We start from the raw sequence: 23972 nt of genomic DNA, 5'->3' as shown, positions 1-23972 counted from the left end.
CAAATGTCAAGATTTCATCAGAATAATTCTATTGAAGAACAAGAAAGACATTTCAATAAAGGAAGTAGGAATGGTCAACCCGAACCTGCCCCGATTAGGGCGGGTTTTACAATCTTATATGGGTCTCAGGATAGATTTGGATTTAGTGGTTCTTGATAAGAGTCTGAATTTGTCAATCATTGCTCCTCGACAAGAGTCTAAACTTTTAATAATGCTCCTAGATATGAGGTTAAACTATCTAAATTCTTAAACTGAATTTTCGTCAAGCACTCCTTGATACGATTATAATCTATCTATCAAATTCAAATGCAAGAAAAGACTTCTTGATACGACTATAAATTATCTATCAAATTTAAATGTAAGTAAAGACTTCTTGATACGAGTATAAACTATCTATCAAATTCAAATTCAGATAAAGAGTTGAAAACTCCACGATATGAGCATAGACTATCTATCAAGTTCAAATGAAGACTCCCTGATATAAGTATAAACTATCCACAAATTCAAATTTAAAACTCCTTCATATGAGTATAAACTATTTATCAAGTCCAAATGAAGAGATGAGAGGTAGAAATTGTCTCACTGGTGTGACAGAAATTTGTGTTACACAAATTTCGTGTTTTTGAATTTATTGAAACAAAAAAAATATTATAAATAATTTTTAAATATAATTATACTTTTTGTGTGTACAAAATTTCTACTTAAAACATCTGATTCTTTACTTCATGAATGCGATCTTTGATTTTTGACGACTTTGGAGGTGGAGCTTCATGCTTTGATCTCCTCCGATGTTGACTTGCGTATCTAATAACGTTAATTGGATGGTCTTTTGGCTTATTTCTCAATTAATTACTATAGAATTGGAGAACTTGACTTGAACTTGAATATCTCTTCATGGATTTTACACTTTGATCTTTCACCAAGATGGACTTGTGTCTTTACAACGTTAATTCGCTGATCGTTTGACTTCTTCACAAATCAAATGTTGACTTTGGATGGTGTCTACCACGAACGCCTTGATTTTTTCTTTGAACGTTGTGGATCTTCCTTAATTTGCGCTTGAGAGGATTTTGAAACTTTTTTAGCGTTCTTTTGAATCTTTCTTCGATTGTCTTTTCAGTTCTGTCTTGAATAATCTCTTGACTCATCTTCACTTGTGTCTTGTCTTGTGCCTTGAATTGTGTGCCCAATTGTTGATAAAATACCCCTATTTATAGTTGTAGAATGTAAGACTTTACCATATTTACTTGATGTCGTGGCGTGATATGATTGATCATTTATGATTTGTTTCTTTAATCACAAAATGTGATACAAAGTTACCAAATTATTGATATTTGCTTCCTTTGTTGGCAAGAAAAGATTTAAATTGCCTTGAATACTTCAATTTTCATACATGGCAATATTTAATTTTATCCATCAATCAATATTATTTTATAAAAAATATAAAATTGATGAAAAAATATATTGCACGTGTCAATATACAGGTTTTCGATTTTAGTGGTTTGGAACTGGATATGGCTCTAACCCGCCCCATTTAATTTTTTTGTATAATTTATGTATGTTTATATAAAATATATTTCTATATATACAAAAATATGTATAATTTACTTACATAATACATAAATTTAATATTTTTATAAATTAAAATAATAACATAAAATAGTTTATAAATACTTTAGTATTCATATAAGTAACACATATTCTAATTTTTTAATATTTTAATGCCCATGCACATATGCATTGATAAAAAAATATATTTCCATTTCAATAATATTATTGTTTCATATTTGTAGAGTTATGATAGTATTATTTTTTATGAAATATATTTTCTAATATTTTAAAAATATTAATCGGATCCACTATGTCCGAGGTCTGGATTCAAATTTTTCTTGGCAGAATAGTTCCTAGATTTTGACAAATCCATCCCAAACCCGTGCTATTCCTAGAAGGGAGATGGAAGAAAGATCACATACACTACAAGAAAAATAACATTTAACCATAGTTTATTATCATGGTTAATAATAAATACTAATAGCAAATAATTACTGACCACGGCCACACAATCGTTGTTGGTCGTAACTTTTGTTAAGGTGGCCAAAACATTTGGTATGATAAATATTTTTACTATGAATCTTGAATGTGTCAAATAATTTTTTCATAATAGAAAGACTATTTTCTTTTATATTAATTTTATTTAATTATAATTAATAATAATTATTTATCATAATTTTTAACCATAAATATTAATATTGTAACGAATATAATACGAGACTTTCATAATCTAACATAGTGGTTGACATTGTCATATCATGGTTGCGGAAAATATCATATCTTTTTTCAAAAATAAAACATATGAAAGTATAGGAGTGAGTCTATAAAGCAATTTAAATTATTGAGATAATTATATTCATACTCTAATCTATAGTTTATTTATATAAAGTATCTTTATTTTTTACATAATTATAAAAATTGTCCCTAACAGTAAAAAATATGGTAGTTTGTATAAAGATGCTAACGTCTTTAGGGGATTGGTATGTAATTTTTTTTAAAAAATAATTTATGTAAATAATAATAATATTTTAATAAATATATGCATAATAATTTAAATAGATTATAAATTAAAAAGTGTAAATACGATTATTCTTAAATTATGTGAGGAGCAAATTATGTGATTGTGCAATGAGAGAGAGAGAGAGGGAGAGGTGAGGGCAATTGGACAAAGATAACTGTATGTGATGTGTGTGTGTGTGACAGACACATAAGGAACACGCGCGGATGGGCAGCACGTGGGCCATTGTATTGTCTGAGGGGCTACCCTACAAACTCACCCTCCCTGTTACCTGCTGTCGCTTTATGATTCCTCCATTTCAATTTCCCCCCAAACACAAATATCCCTCACTCAATTTTAATAATGGAGTAAGTTATCCATAATTATACTTTTCTTCTTCAAGATTTAATATTATTATACTTAAATTTTTATAGTTTAAAAAAATTATATTAAATATTTTTAAAGTTTGCTTTCATCTAATAAATTCTTTCATTAGTCAAAATTAACGTTACACTCAATTGACTTATTACAGGTGATGTAATTTTTTTCGGATTAAACTACTCTTATAACAGTAGATATACCTCATCACATGTATTAATGCATGAAAATGTATGAGGATAATTTGATCATAAAAAAATTTATTTGACATGCAATAAATAAATCGAGAGCAAATATAGATTATTATTTTTTTGTTAAATATCAGCAATTTTGATAAATTTTAATTAATAAAGAGACTTATTTGTTAAACGAAACAAACATCAAAGGTATTAGATGTAATATCTCAAACTATAAGGGGTCTAAATATAATTACACGGATAGGGGAGTGTAATTATCTCAATAAATTAGACTTTTGTATCAATTTGATCTGATAATAATTATTACTAACTTTAGTGTATGGTAATTAAAATATAAGTAATAGTAAATTTTCTTGGGACGACTTTTCATTTGAGCAAAGATAATATTTAAAGAAAAAACATATAGTACGTAAGAGGAGGTAATATGGAAAATAATAATTATTCAAGAAAATTAATATTTTTAAATTTAATTTGATCATAAATAAAATAATAGAATTATTGGATTGTAGAGATACAAGAAAAGGAAAATGAGTGGTGAGTAGTGTGTGTGTGTGTTGGGCCTGATATTTTAAGTGGGTAGACAAAGTTTCAATCCACAAATAATTATACTTTTGAACACAAAATGTAAGACAACATTTGACATGGAAATTATTATTTTAATTTTGTTCATTTTTATTAAAAAAATGGAGAATGGATAAAAGAAATAATTCTTAAACAAATAAACAAACGCCTTCATGTGTTAATACATGTGAAAAGTTATATCTTCATTGTTATAAAGGTAGTTTAGTATGAACAAAATTATTAGACCTGCAATAAGTCAATAATAAGTCAATTGAGGGTGAATATATTTTCATTTATTTTTTTTAATATTAGTAAATTCAGTGACTAATAAAATAATTTATTTATTAGATGGAATAAAATTTTCAAAGTGTTAGATGTAAATTTTTTAAATTAAATAAAAAAATTATATTTAATTATATTAAATTTTAGAAGAAGGGAGCGGTAATTATCCCGTAATTATGAAATTAAGAGCATAATGAGTTTTTCAAGTTGACACCCACCGAATTATTGCCAAGGCAACAATTTTCCACTCTAAGGGGCAGCAGACACGACACGGGCAGTCTATGCGGGCAAGTGGGGCCCTGGAGAAATTATTGAAAACTTTAAAAGGCTGGATCTGCCCACGTGCTATCACCAGCATGTGGGCCCGCCGCCCGGAGTACCAGATTGATGAAACGCCGTGAAACGACAAAAAGGGAAAGGCAACGGGAGTCTGGACAATCCCGCGTACCAACTTTCACGGTGCATCTACACCTAATGCACTGGATCCGCTCTTCTCTTTCGTCCTCGATCACGTGCAAGTGTTGTGCTATTTGTTAAAGATAACAATTTGCATTTAAATATTGATTTTTTTAAATTGAATTTGAATAATCCTAAAACTTTTCTGCTCCTCATAAATTTAAAATAAATACTCTTTTTATCTGATTGTTTTTGACTAAATATTCCACGTGCTGATCCAATTTTTTTTTAGAAAATTAAATAATTTAGATTTCAATTACAATCACAAAATTAAATTAAATCTAAAAAAATTAATCCAGTTCTCCAATAGAAAAAAATTATTATTCTTTTAAAAAAGAAAAAGAAAATAGGGACGGTATCTCATAAACCCGTCAAAGTGGATTGTGCCTACAATTAATGTCTTTATAGTTGACTTACTGTCATAAAAAATAAATTTTAACCTCTTGAAAACCGGCACACATTTAGAGTCATCAAATATTTTGGCAAAAATCGAACCCACATCATAAGTGTGATAAAGTTTGACCTTAACAACATGACTCGACACGTTAGAAAGAGAATTGTACTTGAGTCATGTGTTACCCGCCTAATCCCTATAACTCTGCCATTGTCATAATTTTATAGCGATTTAATCTTCCTTTTTAAGCAGAAATATCCCTAATTATGTGATTTTATTGCATATTCAGCAAAAAGGGAAGACATGAGGCAAATATGGCAAGCTAAAATAGGAATTGAAGGCATCAAAAAGAAAAAAGGAGATTACAAGGACATTTCTGCAGAATTGACTAAGCATGCCCACGCGCAGTGGAGTGAAGAAAAACGAGTGATTTCCGCAAAAGAAAAAGGAATGAAGTGCCTAGATTTGGAAGGATTCGTTAAAACATGTTATTTGTGATTTATTTACCTTTTTAGAGTTAATTATGTATTAATCCCCCCTATACGTCTAGATTTGTAGGAGACTTTTATTATAAATAAGGGGGGGGGGGTCTTTTCATTTGAAGGGGGGTTTGTTAATTGGTGGAAATAGAATACCTTATTTTCATTTGCTTATTCTACTCTCTCTTTTACTTTTAATTTATAACCGGAGTTAATGGAATTTCACTTTTTAGTGTGTTCTTCCATTAACATGTCCAGCTAAACTCCTTATTTTCTGGTTAAGGTATGGTGATTGCTTGATTCGTATTATGTTGTGAGATCTAATATGCGCTCTACACTTGTTAAATGAATATTCATGCTATTCTCTGTACTTTAATTACAAATATCTGATTTTTGAATGATATGGCCAATTGTTCATTATCAAAAAGGTTTACTTAGCTATTTATAAATTCGTGTAATTTTTTATTTAGTTCAATACTTAGTAGCAACGTAGCATGATTAATTATGTCATAGTAATTAGTTATGTTATGGGGAATGCATGATCTATTTTAAACGAATTATCATCGTAGGAGTTTGTTGATTAGAATCAGGCCTTTCTAATTCTTAATGTTGTTAATAGATTAAATCTTGTGGACGTTCCCAAGGTTGTCTGTTAATTAGGGATCTAGCCAACGATCGTACTTTGGCTGACGAAAAGGTAAGGAAAGGTGAGGTTGTTAGGTCGTATCAACAATCATAACTGATTTATTAGTTTACATAGTGTTATTTTTGCATCAATGATCAACTCGCATGAATCAAGTATGATTTTCTAGTTTATTTAGTTTTTAAGTATTTCTTTTTGTCATCAAATCTCCCCCATTATTTTCTTTTTCCTCAAAGAAAGCAACTTAAAACCAGTTTCTGTGGAATTGACCCTACTTCCACTTTCACAAGTGTTGTAGGAATTATTTTTTGTGGTCTTGACACCCATCAATAATTCAGTTGTGCAAATTGTATTTAACCCTAATAATAATAATAATAATAATAATTTAATAAAAAGCAACCTTGAAGTGAGTAGCCTCCACGTGCTCTTGTCCTTTAGAAAAATATAAAAGAAATAAATATTGAGTGTGTGTGCATTTGTTATATCTGCCCCCACATTTTATTTTATGTTTGACTGGTCATAAATATAATATTCTCATTTCCCAAAATTTATTCTTTTCTGCTGCATTCTTCGTATAATCAGACCTTTTAGTTTTTGAATATATTTTATTGTGTGATAATGCAAAATATCATTTATTTATATTATTTTTTTTAAAGATTTAAGATATTAATTCTAACAAATAGAAAAAACACATTTTTGTTATTATTCCATTAACAGTAATGTTTTCATTTAACATTGAATTTATCAATTGCTTTATTGGATTATTGAAATTTTAATAATATTTTTTATTTGATTAGGGTTGCTCAAATTCATGCCTTGATTGATGGGCTCCACAAATTCTTGGGTAGAGGTATGCAAATTCACTTGCTCTTCTTAATTCAATTATACTAGTGCTTTCAATTGTAAAAATACCACTTCCCATTGGGCCTCCACTTGCTAACATATAACAAAAGGCCCAAAATTTAGATAATATTTAGAAGTGGGCCATAAAATTGGCCCAACGACATTTTCTTTTGTTCAAAAAGAAAATTACTAGTAACTAACACTACAAACTCAATATATATATACACCTAATTATGTTGAAAATAAGGATATTAAGTCTTAATAATCTCTCTCTCTCTCTCTCACAGATACATACATGTTGCAAAGATGTCAAGAATGGAATTTTTTTTATCCAATTTAGATCTGGTATTATTGCTCATTTTTCTTAATACTAATTATATGACAAATGTATTCAACTTATCATATAATTAATTCTGATTTAACCAAACCCAATTTGAATTAGAATTTTCCAGGCAAGAAGACTTATTACTTATTTCCTGCCCATAATCCTCTCAATTAATGTTATGAAAAACAGCCAACTGGAAAGATGTAAGTATTCGAAATTAATACATCCTAATTAGTCTTATTACATACATAGATGCCTGTATAGCTAGAACATAGATATTGTATACACGTGTGTGTATATGTGTATATCTACCCTTTAGCGTGTGCGTGTGTGTGTGTGTGTGTTTCATCATCCAACATATAGCATAGGACGTACGTAATAGAATTCCATGTCAGAAAAGAGTATGTATGATAGATACAAAGTAGGTGGTGGCAGCACCTGATGAACTACATAGGCCCAGTAAAACAAGGGCACTGAAATTAGATGACACACAGCATCATGTACTAATATTATGCTACTACATTTCTAACTCTATCCACACTGTCTTATTCCCAACTTCCTAACTATGAAAAAACAGTACAAGTCATATAAAACCATCAACTACCACCCACATCATCATCATCATCATCACTACCAGAAGAAATTATTAAGCTGAGCTGAAGCTTGGGAATCATCCTCATCGTGTGACGGAGAGTGTATGTGCCTCCCCTCGTATGTCGTTATCACCATCCTGGGATCATCTGCCAGTCGTTCCACACGTTTCTTGACACGACAATTGTCTTGCGTGCATCGGTAGTAGCTCCTGCAAAGTGTTGAGAACGATTTCATGAGACCCGCCAAGAATTGATTAACGTATGTTAAGACACGCGCGTCTTGATGACATATATGAGCCAAAGGAAACTGAAAGATTTTAACTAGGAGAGTATATAATATACATGCATGTATAAATGGTGAAAAGATTATACCTACTTCTATTATTGTGTGAAAGGATTACTAAAATTGTTATCTTATAGGACAGAACAAATACAATACACCCGATTCATTCAATACGGTTGGATTGATGAGACTTAGGTGGTAATAACTATCATTAATCATGTGTGATCTGACCATCAATTGTACACAAAATTTCTAGTTTATGTAGGAAGTCTCTTGTACAAATGCATATAAGCTACAAGTTTTATACTATCTAAGTAAATCGCTCCGGTTCTCAAACACAAATTAAACATAACACTTGTACATTTTCATTGAAAAAGTATACAAAAACACATAATGTACCCTTTCCTTTTTTTTTTTTTTTTTTTTTGGGTTTTGTTCATACTATGAAGTATTAAGCTGACAATTAACATGTAATAAGTGACTAAGGTTAAGTTAACGGTATATCGATAATACAGACAAATTATTTTAGGTTAAGTGGTAGGGCAACTGTGGGAACATTATATGCTTTAACCTAGTACAAGAAAAAAGGTAAAAAAACCAATAATGAGAAGACATAAAATGGAGAAAAATGTGGTGCAAGAAATGCAAACTGGCAATTGCTGGATTCATGATCAAAGGAAAAACATAAAGGGTTTTGAGGGTGCAGAGTGGGCTCTGATCTTGGGCATGCATGTCTCTGCTGATATATGTAAAGTTTGGACAGTTTGGTAATAGAGGGGAATGGCTCCTGAAAAGAGGAGAAAAAAAGAAACATAGATGATAATCATTTGACAATAAAAAGTTGGATTTACTTTTTACTAACCCTAAAGCCCAAATCATGAAAAAGGGTATCTCCATAGATAGATCCCTCATCATGTCCAAACAAATACAAAGGGAGAATTCATCATCATTACTCTCTCTCTCTCTCTTTTAAATTTTCAAGAAAATGATGCTAGCTAGGGTTTTGTATTCAAATATATGTGGAGATAGAAGTTAGATCAGCATTATGAATTGATTAATGAATCAGACATCAAGGGTTTAATTTGATTGATGACAATGTTAGAATCAGACAATTATATTTTCACTTTTGCCTTTTCTTTTTAGTATTATTATTAAACACTGATCAAATTGATGATGATGAGGATAATTATAATGGTGATCTTGGTGTAATAATTCAAATTAAAATTACTCTTTTTTGCTTGTCCTAAAGTATGCATCATTGTATTAGATTGCTCTTGCATGTAACAACCATTACTTGAAACTTTTACACACTTATTCGAATCTTTTATTTTAAACTGATATTTCATTTCAAGCACACACATATATATATATATATATATGTATAAAATGGTATATATATATATATATATATAAACGCAACACAAACACATACATATAAATATTCATGGACAAATCACAGACTTAGCTCGCGTGTTGTACACACAAAAACTGAATATGGCATTCATGTTTGATTGATTATAACCTAAAACTAAATCTGAAGATGTAATGAAGCTTGAAGAAATGAAGAAAACATGGAAAGGGATCATGGTCAAGAATGAAATAATATTAAAAAATTGGTCCTTACCTAGGATGTTGGGTGTTCTTGACAACTTTCTGCCCATACTTTCTCCATTTGTAACCATCATCAAGTACATCCACATCGCTCATAGTCTTGAAGCAAAACCTGGGCTCTCTCACCTTTCTTCTACCCTTGATCTTCTTCATCTTCATCGCCGATACCCCTAGATGATCATCCCCAACACTACTTCTCTTCATGCTCATGCAATCACTCAATTCCCCCCATGCCCTAACATCATTAAACAAACCAATATTATTGCATGGTCGTTCATGATCAAGACAAATTAATACCAATATGCACAGTGTAATAAGAACACCAGCATCATCACTGTCTGATATTTTCACATGTAAGAATTTCCAAGAATTATATATGCAAGAATATATATATATATATATGTTTTAATTACCAGAAGTTTGATGAGGGGGTTGATGTCTGCAAAGCAAGAATCTGGGATCCAGGTGCTGCAAAGTGAGAGGTGAAATCTTCTTTTTGCTTAGTAACAATAGAGTGATCAGAGAGGGTTAGTGGTGAATCTGCAGCAAGATTTGGAGCAAGAGTTTTAAGGGGTAGGTTGCAATTACCCAACATTGGGAGAGAGAGAGAAGCAAAATTTGCATGAAAAGGGAAAACCCCAAGTTGTGATGATATTATCAAATCTTGATCCTCAAACAAGCTCTGATTCAGCATCATGGACTGGGAAGACTCATGAGAATTAGCCATATATGTATATAGATAGATAAAAGAAAACCTTGATTAAATATCAGGTCTAAAGTGTGTGTGTGAAAAATGTAATAAGGGTAGGTGTTTGGGTTTTGGGGAGTTTGAGGTTGAAGGAGGGAAATTAATTAATGTAAGGTTTGGAGAGTAGGAAAGAAGAGGGGGTTGTCTGAAAGGTATTTGGGGTAGATATATATGGGGAAATTAGGGGGTAGCTAGTAGTTGATCGTGTGTTGAAAGTGACTAAATACCAGCATCCAGCATCCAGCATCCAGCAGCAATACACAGAGGCACATCGACCACTCACTCACTTTCCCCATTCCCTCTCATCTCTTCCACTAATGTGTATTCTTGCTACATATGACTTCAATCAAATTATTTATCTGAATTAACTGACCCCACACACTACACTTAAAGCTGTCTGAGATGACACTTTATGCCTAGCTAGTAAACCCCTTCTACTTTTTCTTTTTTTCTTAAAAACACACACACACACACACAAAGTAAATATATTTTTGTCCTACAACTTTATGTCATTAACATTTTTTATTCTATAACTTACTGTTTTATATATCTATTTTTTTATTAATTTAGTCCTAAACATATCAATTTGGTTATTTTTTGATAAATTTAGTTTTATATTAATAATTTAGTTCTATCTATTCATAATTATAGAACAAAAAATGAGATTTATTATGCTGTGAAGGGGATAAAAAATTATCAACACATGACTAAGTTCATCAAAAAAATACCAAACGTGAGATGTTCACGACTAATTTTGTCAAAAAAGGACCAAATGTATAAATAAAGTAATTTATAGGACCAAAGTACTAATCATCTAAAGTTATAGGACTAAAAATATAATTTTATAAAAAATAAGGGTAAAAAATTAAATTGTAGTTACATGACAATATTAATTTTTCTAAATTTAATTGTATTTTTAAACCAGTAATTATAATTATTCAAAACTTTAGTCTTGTAAGTTTAATTAGGATTGTAAATAGTCTTTTGCCTCTTTTAATTTCGTGATTTTAGGACAAGATTGACGTCACTTTTTAGGACTAAAATGCCAGAGAAATATAATTACACGACTAAAAATGACAATTAAATATTTTTTTATATGATTTCAACTATTAAGAGTATAGGGTAGTTCGCAAAAATTGTGCTTTTAGAACAAAGTTAAAATTAGTTTGGAAAATAAGTAATAATAGAAAATATTAAATGGAAGTGGTTGATAAAAGAGCAGTAAAAAAGGAAAAAAGAAGTTGTTTTGCAAATTGATTTAAAACAATTAGATGCATACTTATATTTGCTTGGAGTTTATAATAGATTTAAAAAAAAATTCCACTTGCAAATCAAACACTAAAAGAGCTCAATTTTCAATTTTAAAAGCTAAAATTAAAATCCCATTATTTATAGTTTGCAAACACTCACTCCAGTGTAAAGGGAAAAAAGTGTAAAGCAAAATTCTGAAAATTAAACAGTGTGCATGTCTTAAGAGGATCAAGTGAGTTGTGGGGATATATGTCTGCATTTGACCTCTGAGGCATGAAATATATATATATATATATATATGTGTGTGTGTGTGTGTGTTTATTTATAAGGTCAAAAAACACAAAGACAAACAATAGGATTCATTTATGTTGCAGGAGTGATAAAGAGATTTATTAGTTGTCATCAAATGTAATTCTTTTGCTTTGTTTGCTTCTGCAAATGGATTGTCGACTTTCTGCACATGACACACACCATCCACTCATTTCTCATCTTTCATGGATCCTATGCCAATACTAATTACTGCAAACACTTTGCTACAACACATATAACATTTGAGTTTAGATCAAAATATATAAATATAATTTCTTTTTTTATAAAAATTATAAATATTTTTTTAATATTATAATTATAATTACTACTATTTTTTTTCAGAGGCAAAAACTTATATAAACACCACTTGAAGATTATTACACTAATACCCCTTGAAGGTGTAGCTGTAATTTTACAAAAAATAGAGGATGTTTATATTTTGGCGTAATTAAAAAGAGCATCAATGTAAATGTACCCAAAAAAAAAATAAAAATCATCTAAAAAAAGTAATATACTTATGATATAATTGATTGCTCATGTATTGATCATGAATAATATCAAGAATTAATGATCTTTATATTTTCTAGCAATGACTCGTCATTCTTTTTGAAATACGACAAAAACATTTTAAATTTAATACTTATTTTGAAATGATATATGGGTGGGGGGACATAAAAGTATTTTTCAAAGAAAAGAAAAAGGAAAGGTGTAAATAAATCTAGGGTTTCTTTTATACAATTTCTAGGGTTCTTTTTTGGCCCCCCAAGAGAGGAAAAAAAAAAAAAATTCTGAAATAGCAATGATGATGAATCTTGGCTGCAAATCTCCTCCTTTCTGCCTCAGCAGTGAAAGATATGATTGTAATAATTGATGATGGGAGACCCTATTTGACTTTTGGCAGGAAAAAAGCTTGTTACCTTTTCCACTCCCTTTAAATCCCTTTCCAACCCCACTTCTACCCACCATTTCCCAAGTTCCAATCCAACCCCCCCCCCCCCCCCCCACCCCACCCCACCCCATAATATTGTTATCATCTCTTCAATTGCACACATTAATCTATGTTTACTTTGTTTAGCAAAATTTTTTGGTGGGGTAGGGTGGGGGGTTGGGTAGGGGGGTGGGGGGTTAGTGCACATATATGCCATCATTGAAGTGATTGCATGAGAATAGGCATTGATGAAGCAATTTTGGTTTGGTTCTCTCATTCAAGAACTATAAATGCATTACATATATTTGTTTGTGTGTTGCCTTTTGCACTACTACCTATATAATTACATACTCAATCAAGTTCATGTGATTGGGTAACAATTAAAGTTTTTGATACATGTAATCTTATATATATATATATATCCCTCATCCCAACAACATTTGTAGTTGCTAAAATGTGTAATTATCAAGACTATCAATGTTGGGTTGGGGGTATTAATTAGTGTAAATAGTAAAAGCTAATCTCCTTTTTTTTCTTTTTTTGTTTTGCAAATATTGTGACATTTTGAGTTTTGATTTTATCAAATGTGTGAATATTTTGCCTTTACGATCGCATTAATTATTTTATTGTTTATTATATATGTTGGTTAATTGTATATCAGGTTCTTAATCATTTAAAATTAGCTAGCTATTTATTAATATTTTCGTATAAATGAGAGAAGTGAAATCAATCGGGAAAATAAAAAAGATGTGGAGCTAAAATACCACTCTATCAAGTTAAAAAGACAAAAAAAATAAAAAAAACAATTAATCCAATAGAAACATTACTTTTAGTTTTAAAAGATTATGTGGGATGCATATATAATTTTTATTTACAAAAATAGTGAACTCCAGTGAAAAAGTGATTGATATTATAAAAATAAAAAGACGTAAAATCAAAATTTTATCCTAAGAAGTTATAGAACTAAATTACAAACAACCTAAATTCTAAATTCTGAAACTAAAAATTCATCTAAACATAATTTTACTTATTACAACATAGAAATTAACGAACAATTGGTGTAATTTTCTACAATCAACATCCTAGACAATATTGCGTGTTTATGTGTTTAATTATATATATACATAAATTTTATCTTCCCTCATTTTTACTCAGAAACACCCACAAACAAAAAAAATTAGGTTGATATATTATGATAGCTTGAACAAAGTTTTAAAATTCAATAATGATTTCCTTACAAAAAAATTAATCATGAATAAGCTTGGAGTTTAAGTTAACGATGGAGAATTAATTAATTAAAGACATATGGCCCCTACCTACACCCCCCCCCCCCCAACTCAACTCAAATCAACTAAACAACTACTATAATTAAATATTACTTTGTATGTATTTCTCAAACATAATTAGTTAATTATATATAATTAAATTATGGAAAAAATATTAATTAAAGAAAAAGAAAAAGAAGAGACAAGGCCCTGTTTGGGGGTGAAGAATAGTGGATTAACGTTACACTTGCGTTGGCATGATGTAAGTGCTTTTGCATCAGCTACAGGGAACTCTATTTCTGAGAAAGGTGACTACAAATAGAGTGTTGGCAAACAGGCATCATTTCTTTTTGTCTCTCCTCAGCCTTAGGTGGCCATTATGCCTCCCCAGATTCAAATTAAATACCTATATATATATATACGTATACGTATACGTACTTAACTATATATATATATATTGTGCTTGCTTGTCCTTTGTTTCATTGGTAACATCTTTTATATATCATGTCACCGATTATCAATATATTTTTATCTAACAATTGATTATATACTAAAAAAAAATAAAAAATTCCATCTAAAACTAACGCTGAAAAAAAGTTTACTATTGTTTGTATTTAATTGTTATGGACTAAAAGCTGGTAAATAATTATCATTAATCATAATTAAATAAAATTAAAAAAAATTTGCATTATTCATCATGATAAAAGTATTCACCATGACTCTTAGCCATAGCAAAAAAATTCGACATGATTTTTTTAGTCATTTCAAATAACCATCCTCACAAAATCACGACCACTACAATTACTTTTTTTTAAAATAATAATTAGTCATAATTAAATATTATATATTTTTTTAATATAAATAATTTCATCTTATTATTTTTCCACTGAGATATATAAAATGAGATGCCAAATTAATATTTATATATATACATCATGTGTAAAATTTATGTACTATATTTAAATATTTTTGGTACCTTAATTTGTTGGGTTTTAAGATATGAATTGACACAATTAAACGATGATGATAAATTGAATTGGATTGAGTATGTTATGATCATAAGTTAATACTTTAGTTATATTTCTTAATTTATTCTCTTAAAATAAATATATATTTTCTTGAGAAAAGGAAGTGAAAGAATTTGATTTTGCCAATGTTTTTGGGCCGATTCATAATTTAATTTAAGTAGAAATTTTGGGCTCATTCCCAAAAAGCCCACATTGGCCTACACTATCAAAGTTAAGAAAACAAGCTTAATTAATAATAAATAATAATAATAATTAACTAACTAAAATATTATTCTTTTATTGCTTTTTATTGTTTTTCCAATATCAATCAACTCAATGATTACTTTAGAAAAGAATTATTCAAAATTCCCCCATGAGGAAATTAGTCAATTTGTTGGATTGCAATGCTTTTTCTCTATTAATTTACATTTGGGATAATTACACTGCATGCACTCCCATCAAGTTTAGTATAATTATATATAAATTTTATGTAATTTAGAACATTATATTTAATATTTTTTATGTTTGTTGTCTTCCCATAAATAAATCTATCAGTTAGATATAATAAAATTCATAAAATTTGCTGACATCAGAAAAAAAAGTTGAATGAAAATTCATATTTACCTCGATTGACTAACATACTTAATGTAGGTCAAACAAGTCTTTTTCGACCTAATTACCTTTACAAGAGTGAAGATATACATCCTCATATACATTAGCTTGTGAAGATATATAAGGATAATTTGGTAAGAAAATATTTGTTTGATCTACAATAAGTTAGGAATAAATCATTCGAGGATAAATATGAATTTTTATTTATGTTCTATTGATATCAGCAAATTTTTACTAACGGATTTGTTGGATGAAAACAAACGTTATGAATACTATTTAAAACTTTCAAACCATAAGATGTTTACATATAATTACATCAAATCTTAGGAAAGAACACGTAATTATCCTTTTACATTTTATCCAATTTCAAGAGGTAAGCAAGTTGGATCCTAAATCAAATTCTTGCCAGAAATTAAGCAGAATTGGTAATTTTATAGTTAGAGTTGGTAGGGATTTACATTAATTCTTAAATTTCTCTTGTAATTAATTAAACACGCACTCCTTAATTTTTTTAATACGAAATGTGAGCAACCATATGAATAATGTGCTAATAATTATAGTATGGTATAATGGTTAGGATGAGTATTAGACTTTTAGTCACCATTTCACTTAATAATACCCAACTCCTTCTACAATCCTACCCTCCGTATATCTTGCCTTTTTCTTTTTCCTTCCTTTTTTCAATAAATAAATCAAATTCATTATGAAATAATATAATGAATTTATATATAAAAATTACAATATAGAATTAAAGATAATACAATGCGTTTATATATCCCAGTGATTATAGATTGATTAAAAATTGATGATAAACTGGATATCTTATAAGTTTTATTTAATGAATTTAAGTGCATATATATACTCTTGTATATATATATATTTTGTGTTCAACGAGTTACTTATAATTGAATTTTAGAAAGCCCACTTATGCGTGGATTGAGTAGGTGCTAATTTATTTGATATTATTGATCAGTGTATGATTAATGTTGAACTGGTCTTTATTTGAAATTGATATCCGACATGAATGATTGTAATTAATTTAATTTAATTAATAATAATTCACCGTTTTTATTTTAGAAAAAAATAATAAAAAAATAACTCAATAATTAGTTATATTAGGACATCTACAAATTTCAGTCTCCAACATGTAATTAAGGGTGTATTGTTGCCAATTTCAACACAAACCTGAGCTGCTAGTGAGAAATGTTTGCTGAGTTATTACAGTAAAGGGATCTTGAATAGTAAATGGAGTCCGTGACGTGACCAATTTCCCCTCTCATTCACGGGCAATATTAGTTAATTAGAACTCACTTTTAGGTCACTAATTAACTTGTCTTAAATTTAGATTAGGTGAGACACCTCCTACAATACTTTTCAACTACTCAATGATCTATGTTTAGTGTTTTGGTAGCTATATGTTTGAATTAATGATCTATGATTAGTGTGAATGCTTGTCATTAAGCCCATCTGCCTTCTTGAAAATCATGTAAAAAAAAAAATATGAGTTTAATGCAATTTACCCTCGTGTGATATTAAAAATGAGTAAATTACCCTCTATGAAAAATAAATAGCAATTTACCTCCCTGCCTAATTAGGTAAATTGATTCAATTTTAAATATATAGGGAGGTAAATTGCTATTTTATTTTTTATAAGGGAGCTGTTTGCCTATTATTCATAACACAAGTAGGTAGATTGTAATTTACCCGAAAAATTATTCCCTCCAATGTAAGGACCACGACTTAAAAATTAGGGTAAATTATAGCTACCTCCGTCGTTTGAAAAATTACAAATACCCCCCTCAAATGAAAAATAATTATGTACCCCCTCGACGGTGAAGTGGACATTACTATTTTACCCTTACTAATTTTTATTAAAAAATAAAAAAATTATTTGAAAAAATATAAAAGAAATTTAGGGTGGCTAAAATAAATATAAAAATTTTAATTTATAATACAAAAGGGCATTTTAGTCAGGTTAGCACAAAAATTGAATGCAAATCCAACGGAATGGGCTCGTTGTTTAGACAGATGTTAAAATCATAGAGGTATTTGTAATTTTTCAAACAACAAGATGGTATTTATAATTATGCCAAACCTTAGGGAAGATGAGTGTAATTTACCTTAAAACCTATGGTTAATCAAATACTATATGTCGGAGTGAAATAAATAACCAATACAAAAAATTACGATTTGGTACAGTTAATGAATATTTGCCATGGTTTTGACTATAATCAAAATATTTGCTACGATTTTCAACTGTGGTTATGTTTTGAGCTCCCTCACCGAAGCAACAACTAATAATCATTGCACAGTTGTAGTTAATTAGGATTTACCACACTTTTTTATGTATTCGTTTTTTTTTTTTTTTCAAATTTGTTGATGTATTAGTTGGATTTGTTATATATGTAATAAGTAGTGATATTTGAGTTTATTTAATTAGTGAAAGTGGGACAAATTAATGGGCAATATATTTTCATTTTAAACTTGAGTTTAGATCTAATAATATCATTTAAAAAAAAAAGCATTCATGGAATAAATTACTCCCTTCATGTTATGTATGTCATAATTATATATATATATATATATATATGAAACAAAAAGAATATTTTTCTTTGAAAATATTAATTAAGAGCCAAAGAATTAATAATAAAATTAAATTAATTAAACAATAATTGGAGACAACATAATTGGAGACAACATGGAAATGAAAGATCAAGATGTGCTAGTTTGGGGTTTTGGGCATAATTAGGATCATAAAATATAAGTGTAGGACCCACCTAAAAGATCAAATGCAATTGATGATTGTAACATCAAAGTCATTAGCTATAATTCCATGTTTGCCATTACAATTTATTTGTGTGTTATTATTATTATTTTTCTAAAGTAATGATTATTGTAAAATTAGATTGAGAGGCTTTTCACACTGAATTATTGTAAAAGTAATCTCATACCAAAGTCTTCTCTATTGATTATAGCTTAATATAATCTCCTTTTTGTTTTATCTATGTTTTTCTAATTTTTTTTTTTTTTTTTGGTTGTCATTGTTGGAAGCTATGGTGGGATAATTGTATAATAATACTTTTTTGAAAGGAAGAAAAAAAGGAGGAAAACTTAGAATTTTTGTACTCTAAATTGTAACTCTCAATTCACTTGAATATTATTAGATTACAAGTCCTTTTATAGGCCTAAACATCCACTAATAAGCATAAAAATTCATACATAAAGTAAATGCAAAAACATAATTCTAAACATCATTTTTCTGTTCTGGCATCAAGGTCTCTAAAGGTCATAACTCTCTGCAGAAACTTCCAATGCATTTGAAACTTGGACCATTTGAAACTAGATCCAAAAAGCTTTCATTCCATATAAAATAAACTCAAAATGAAAAATCGTTTCACTTCTGAAAACGAGTCTAAAAATTGGCTGAAAAGCTATGGCTGCAGAAAACGAGAAGGCAATTTTATCCTTTGGAATTCTCAACACCCCCTTGTAAACCTGACTTCTTTACAACTCCAATCATCTCTCTAGGGCCTTTGTAAAATATCTGCAACTTGATCAAGAGTTTTTATGTACTTCACCTCAATCTCTTTGTTAGCAATTCAATCTCAAATAAAATGAACCTTACATCTATATGTTTGCTTCGATCATAAAACACCGGATTCTTAGCTAGAGCAATAGCTGATTTGTTGTCCATCATAATTTTAGTTGCTGCATCTTGAGCAAAATAAAGTTCACTTAGCAATCTTCCATATTGCATGACATGTTACCGGAGTTGTGGCAGCATACTACAACTCACATGTTGATAGAGTCACCATTGGTTGCTTCCTTGAGCACCACAAAATTGCATTTTCTCCAAGTAGAATACGAATTCGGTAGTGCTTTTGCGATCATCAACATCACCGGCATAATCACTATCACAATATCCTTTAAGGCAAGCATCATTAGAAGAGGTGTAAAGAATACTATAATCAAAATTACTTTTTAGATATCGAAGAATTCTCTTTGCAGTATTCATGTGTTCTTCACTTAGATTCTCCATAAATCGACTCAGTAAGCCCACTGCAAATAATATGTCGGGTCTAGTACATGCCAAGTACAATAGACTTCCAACAAGACTTCAAAATGTAGTTGGGTCGACTTTTGTTGCCCCATCATCTTTGATAGTTTTACTCCACATTCTATTAGAGTATTCACGGGATTGTATTTCATCATCTTGAATTTCTTTATGATCTTCCTTGCATATGCCTCTTGAGAAATGAAGATCACATCACTTTGTTGCTTCACTTCTAGTCCCAAATAATATGACATGAATCCGTGTCATTCATCTCAAATTCTTGCGGCATTGCCTTCTTGAATTTGCCATACATATGTGGATTGCTTCCCGTTGGAATAAGGTCATCCACATAAATACATATGCATAAAATACCATCTTTCTCCTTCTTCACATAAAGAGCATACTCATGAAGACATCTTGAGATACCATTTTTTTGAAGATAGTTGTCAAGGCTACTATACCAAGCCTTTGGTGCTTGCTTGAGCCCATATAGTGCTTTTTTCAATTTTAGCACCTTGTCTTCGTGACATTTGACGATGAAACCATCCGATTGTTCAACATACACTTCTTCAAGAGTACCATTCAAATGTGGACTTCACATCCATTTGATGAATTGGCCACCTGTTTTGAACTGCAAGGGCGATAAATAATTGTATTGTCTCCAAGCCAGCAATGGGAGCAGAGACTTCTTCATAGTCCACGCCATGCTTTTGTTTGTACCTTTTTTGCAACGAGCCTCGCTTTATACTTTTCCACTTCTCCTTTGGCATTTTTTTTTTTATTTTGTACACCCATTTGACTCCAATGGTTTCCTGACCACTTGGCAATGTAGCTATCTCCCAAGTGTCATTTTTTCTATTGAATGAATTTCTTCTCCATGGCTTGTATCCACTTTTTCTCCTCTATGGCCTCTTCAAAACTCAAAAGTTCATTATTTATAAACAAACGAAAAAGGTTGTCATCGTTTATTCTCTCTGTAGCATCATAAATGTCACTAATGCTACGATACCTTTGAGGTTGATCACTTAAGCTTGGTGTAGAGGGGGTTGAATTATCACCTTCGACTTCAAGCTCCTCATTCTCTTCTTCTTCTAGATGTGGAAGAAAATGATACCTTTCTTCTTTTTGGATGTTCCAATTCCATGAGGCGACTTCATCAAACTCAATGTCTCTACTGATCCTGACCTTCTTAGCAATGAGATCAAAACATTTGTTTCCCCTTAGAACTCTCATCATAGCCAAGAAATACAATCTTCTTACTTCGGTCATCAAGCTTCGTTCTTTCTTGTGATTGGTTTGAGAGATAAACGCCACATGCAACTACTTCGGCCTAAAACTCTTTCGACATTGCTTTAGTTTTTAAAATCATTCTCGTCATGTTTAGAATTGTTCTATTTTTTCTTTTCGCAACACTATTTTGTTGAGGTGTTCTCCGAACAATCATAGGACGTTAAATTCCATGCGATCTAGAGCTCACCACCTCTATCAGTCGGGAGGCCACGCTATATAAGTGGCTGACACCTTAAGATATATCATAATAAAAAATTTCCAATTATCTCCAAGAGAACTGGCTGGAATTGATTCTTTAGTCAGCAAGTAACTACATTCGTAGATACGCGGATAGACTAGGCAAAGCTTGGTCAAACGGTCATATCTTCCTCCAAATAAGTTCAAATTTTAAGATTTTTTTTCTATTATATAGCCTATAATACACGGAGCTCTAAAAAATTACTCGATGCAGTATCGAACACGTATCGGACACGGCATCTGCATGTCTAAAAATATAAAATAAAAAAAGAACACGACGTCGAACACCGTATCCGACAAGTTTTGAACACATTTAGAGTTTTGTTTTTATAATTTTAAAAAGTTTTGGGCTATCTTGAAAAGATAAACAAAAGAGTTTTGGGTTCTAAATCGAACATCATATAATGCAAAATAAGATTAATAATCATTGAATTTTTATTTTATTTAATCTTATCATGCTTAATTCCATCATATGAATCAAACGAGCCGTAAAGCACTCAATACAAAGTACAATGGTGTCCAATGACTTGATCCAAGGCCACGTATGCTCGCTTACATAGTGGATGCAGCCCAAAACGGCGTCGAAGTTGCCTGAGCTGCGCTAATAATCTGGCTAGTTCACTGGGCAATTGAGAGGGTGCGAATTAATATTTTCCCGCCAAATGATGTTCTTGTATTGATTTTCATAAATATAATTAAGTTAATTAAATATATATATATATATATTTATTAGCACATGCAGGTGTATCATATTGCTTAATTTATAAATGAATTCCTAATTTAAATCTTTTGTTGTATAATTATTAAAGTTTATTTCTAAAAATCTTTTAGTTAATAAATTTTTTATCTAAGTTTATTAGAATATGTTATCAAATTATTAGTTATGACCATCTTTTGAGTCAATCATTATTATCGAAAAAATACTAGCAATATTTTAAATTCACTGAAAATCCAAAAAGAGCTATTCTATTATTGAATACCTTTTTATTGGATATATACTAAAATCATGGTAAATAATTATTATTAATTATGATTAAATTATTTTTTCATGATTAAAAAATTATGATAAATATTTTAGTTATACGTACAAAAATCATGGCTAAGAACTACTGTATGACCACAATTAATGATTATATATTTACTATGATTTTTTATTTTTAATTAATTATAATAATTAATTATGATTGAATGTTACATTTCTTCTAGTGTTGAACGCTAAGGTAAACAATTAATAATTTTCATTTGGCACCAAGAAATCACAAGTATCCAAACAATTGAATCCATTAAAATCGACCATATAGTCTCTGAGATTTTATGCCCAAAACTTTTATGTAAAAATAGATTTTATGTGTTGAATATATTTACTTTTGATTTTAATAAAGGGTAAAATACACTTTGCTCTCTTAAATTATTCGTCATGCAATAATTACCTTTTTAAACTAACAAATATAGCACTTACTCCCTACAATTAAGTTTTTAAACATTGTAATATATAAATATATTTAGTTCAAAAAATTTCTTTTTTTTTATTAATTTTTCATTTTAATTGAAGAAATATCTTTTATTTATATAATAAAGTAAAATATAATTAGTGAGTTAAATACTTCAAATTTTATTTTATTTTATTTTTTACAGACTCAAAGTTAACTAATAAATGAGTACAATAAATACATAAAAAATTCTCATGAAAAGATTTTATTAATTTGGTGATAAAATTAAGTTATTAACTATTTATTCTTTTAGATGAAAATAAATAATTAAATATTGGGTTTTTAACATATTTTTAAAATTTATGATAAAATATATTTATTCATTTTTTTCTAGAAATGTTTAACGTTTGGTTAAACATATATACATAAATATCTATTTGTCAATTTCTTTTAAGAAGCATATATGAGATGTTGGTTATATTATATTCATTGTGTATCTACTATATATATATAAATATTAATATATACTCTATTTTTTATGTAAATTCTTTATTTATTAAAAAAATTAATTAAAAAATAATTCGAATAATAATTTAATGTACTAAAATATATTGAAAATAATATAATTGTACAAAGCATGAGAGGTATTTTTGTCCAATCAAAAGATAAATGTTACATTTATTAATTTAGGAGGTAAATATTATACAACGATACGAAATATATTTTACCCTTTAACTAATGGATAGAGGTTATGCCAAATACCTGACCTATATACACAAACAATTTTAATTTGTCCAAAGAAATAAAAAAGAACTTTTCAGAGCTATGGTCGCTGAAAAATGTCAAAATACAAAATTATGCCTTTCTCTTATAAATATAAAATTATTAAATTAGAATAAATGAGGGATAACACTAAAGAATATATATAGCTTTTTTGCTAACGTCAATATTTTATGTTCAAATTCTAACAAAAGAGGATTAGATGTAAATAGTAAATTTTTGAAGGGGGTGTAATAATTTTAAAATTTCTTTGGGAGAAGTGTACTTTCGCATTTTGTAGAAAGAATTTAAGTGTAGTTAATTCAAAAAATATATAGTAATTAACTCTGTGAGATGCATCAAAAATTAAAGAGCAAAGCGCTAAATCATATAAGTTAAAGGACCAAAAATGTATTTAATCAATTTTTGCAAGACAACTCGTGAACTTCATGGATACACACAGCTGATTTGCAATTTTTCCAACACATT

General features: G+C 29.3%; 1 protein-coding gene and 1 pseudogene across 1 annotated transcript; both read right to left on the bottom strand.

Annotated features, from left to right (window-relative positions):
- Window positions 1–7497: 7497 nt before the first annotated feature.
- Window positions 7498–10646, bottom strand: WRKY13 (WRKY DNA-binding protein 13). Its single transcript, XM_011102611.3, has 3 exons — window positions 10007–10646; window positions 9607–9828; window positions 7498–7908 (listed from the first exon to the last, which is right to left on the bottom strand). The coding sequence occupies exons 1-3, from the start codon at window positions 10318–10320 to the stop codon at window positions 7737–7739; spliced, it is 708 nt and encodes a 235-aa protein (XP_011100913.2). The 5' UTR covers window positions 10321–10646; the 3' UTR covers window positions 7498–7736.
- An 8852-nt stretch (window positions 10647–19498) lies between these two features.
- LOC148784606 (secreted RxLR effector protein 161 pseudogene) lies at window positions 19499–20080 on the bottom strand (annotated as a pseudogene).
- Between the last annotated feature and the right edge of the window lie 3892 nt (window positions 20081–23972).

This window comes from Sesamum indicum, linkage group LG13 (genome assembly GCF_026168435.1).
Source record: "Sesamum indicum cultivar Baizhima isolate 11 linkage group LG13, ASM2616843v1, whole genome shotgun sequence".
NCBI lineage: Eukaryota > Viridiplantae > Streptophyta > Magnoliopsida > Lamiales > Pedaliaceae > Sesamum > Sesamum indicum.
Note: the sequence above shows the minus strand (reverse complement) of the source record. Positions and strands in the feature narration are given on the sequence as shown.

Bases quoted from the DNA above. Each gene is read 5' to 3' on its own strand.
- WRKY13 (XM_011102611.3), bottom strand. From the start codon at position 10,320: ATGGCTAATTCTCATGAGTCTTCCCAGTCCATGATGCTGAATCAGAGC. The intron at 9,829-10,006 runs GTAATTAAAACA...TAATGATGTTAG, and splicing joins ACCCCCTCATCAAACTTCTG to GGCATGGGGGGAATTGAGTG. The intron at 7,909-9,606 runs GTAAGGACCAAT...AACACTTTGCAG, and splicing joins AAGAACACCCAACATCCTAG to GAGCTACTACCGATGCACGC.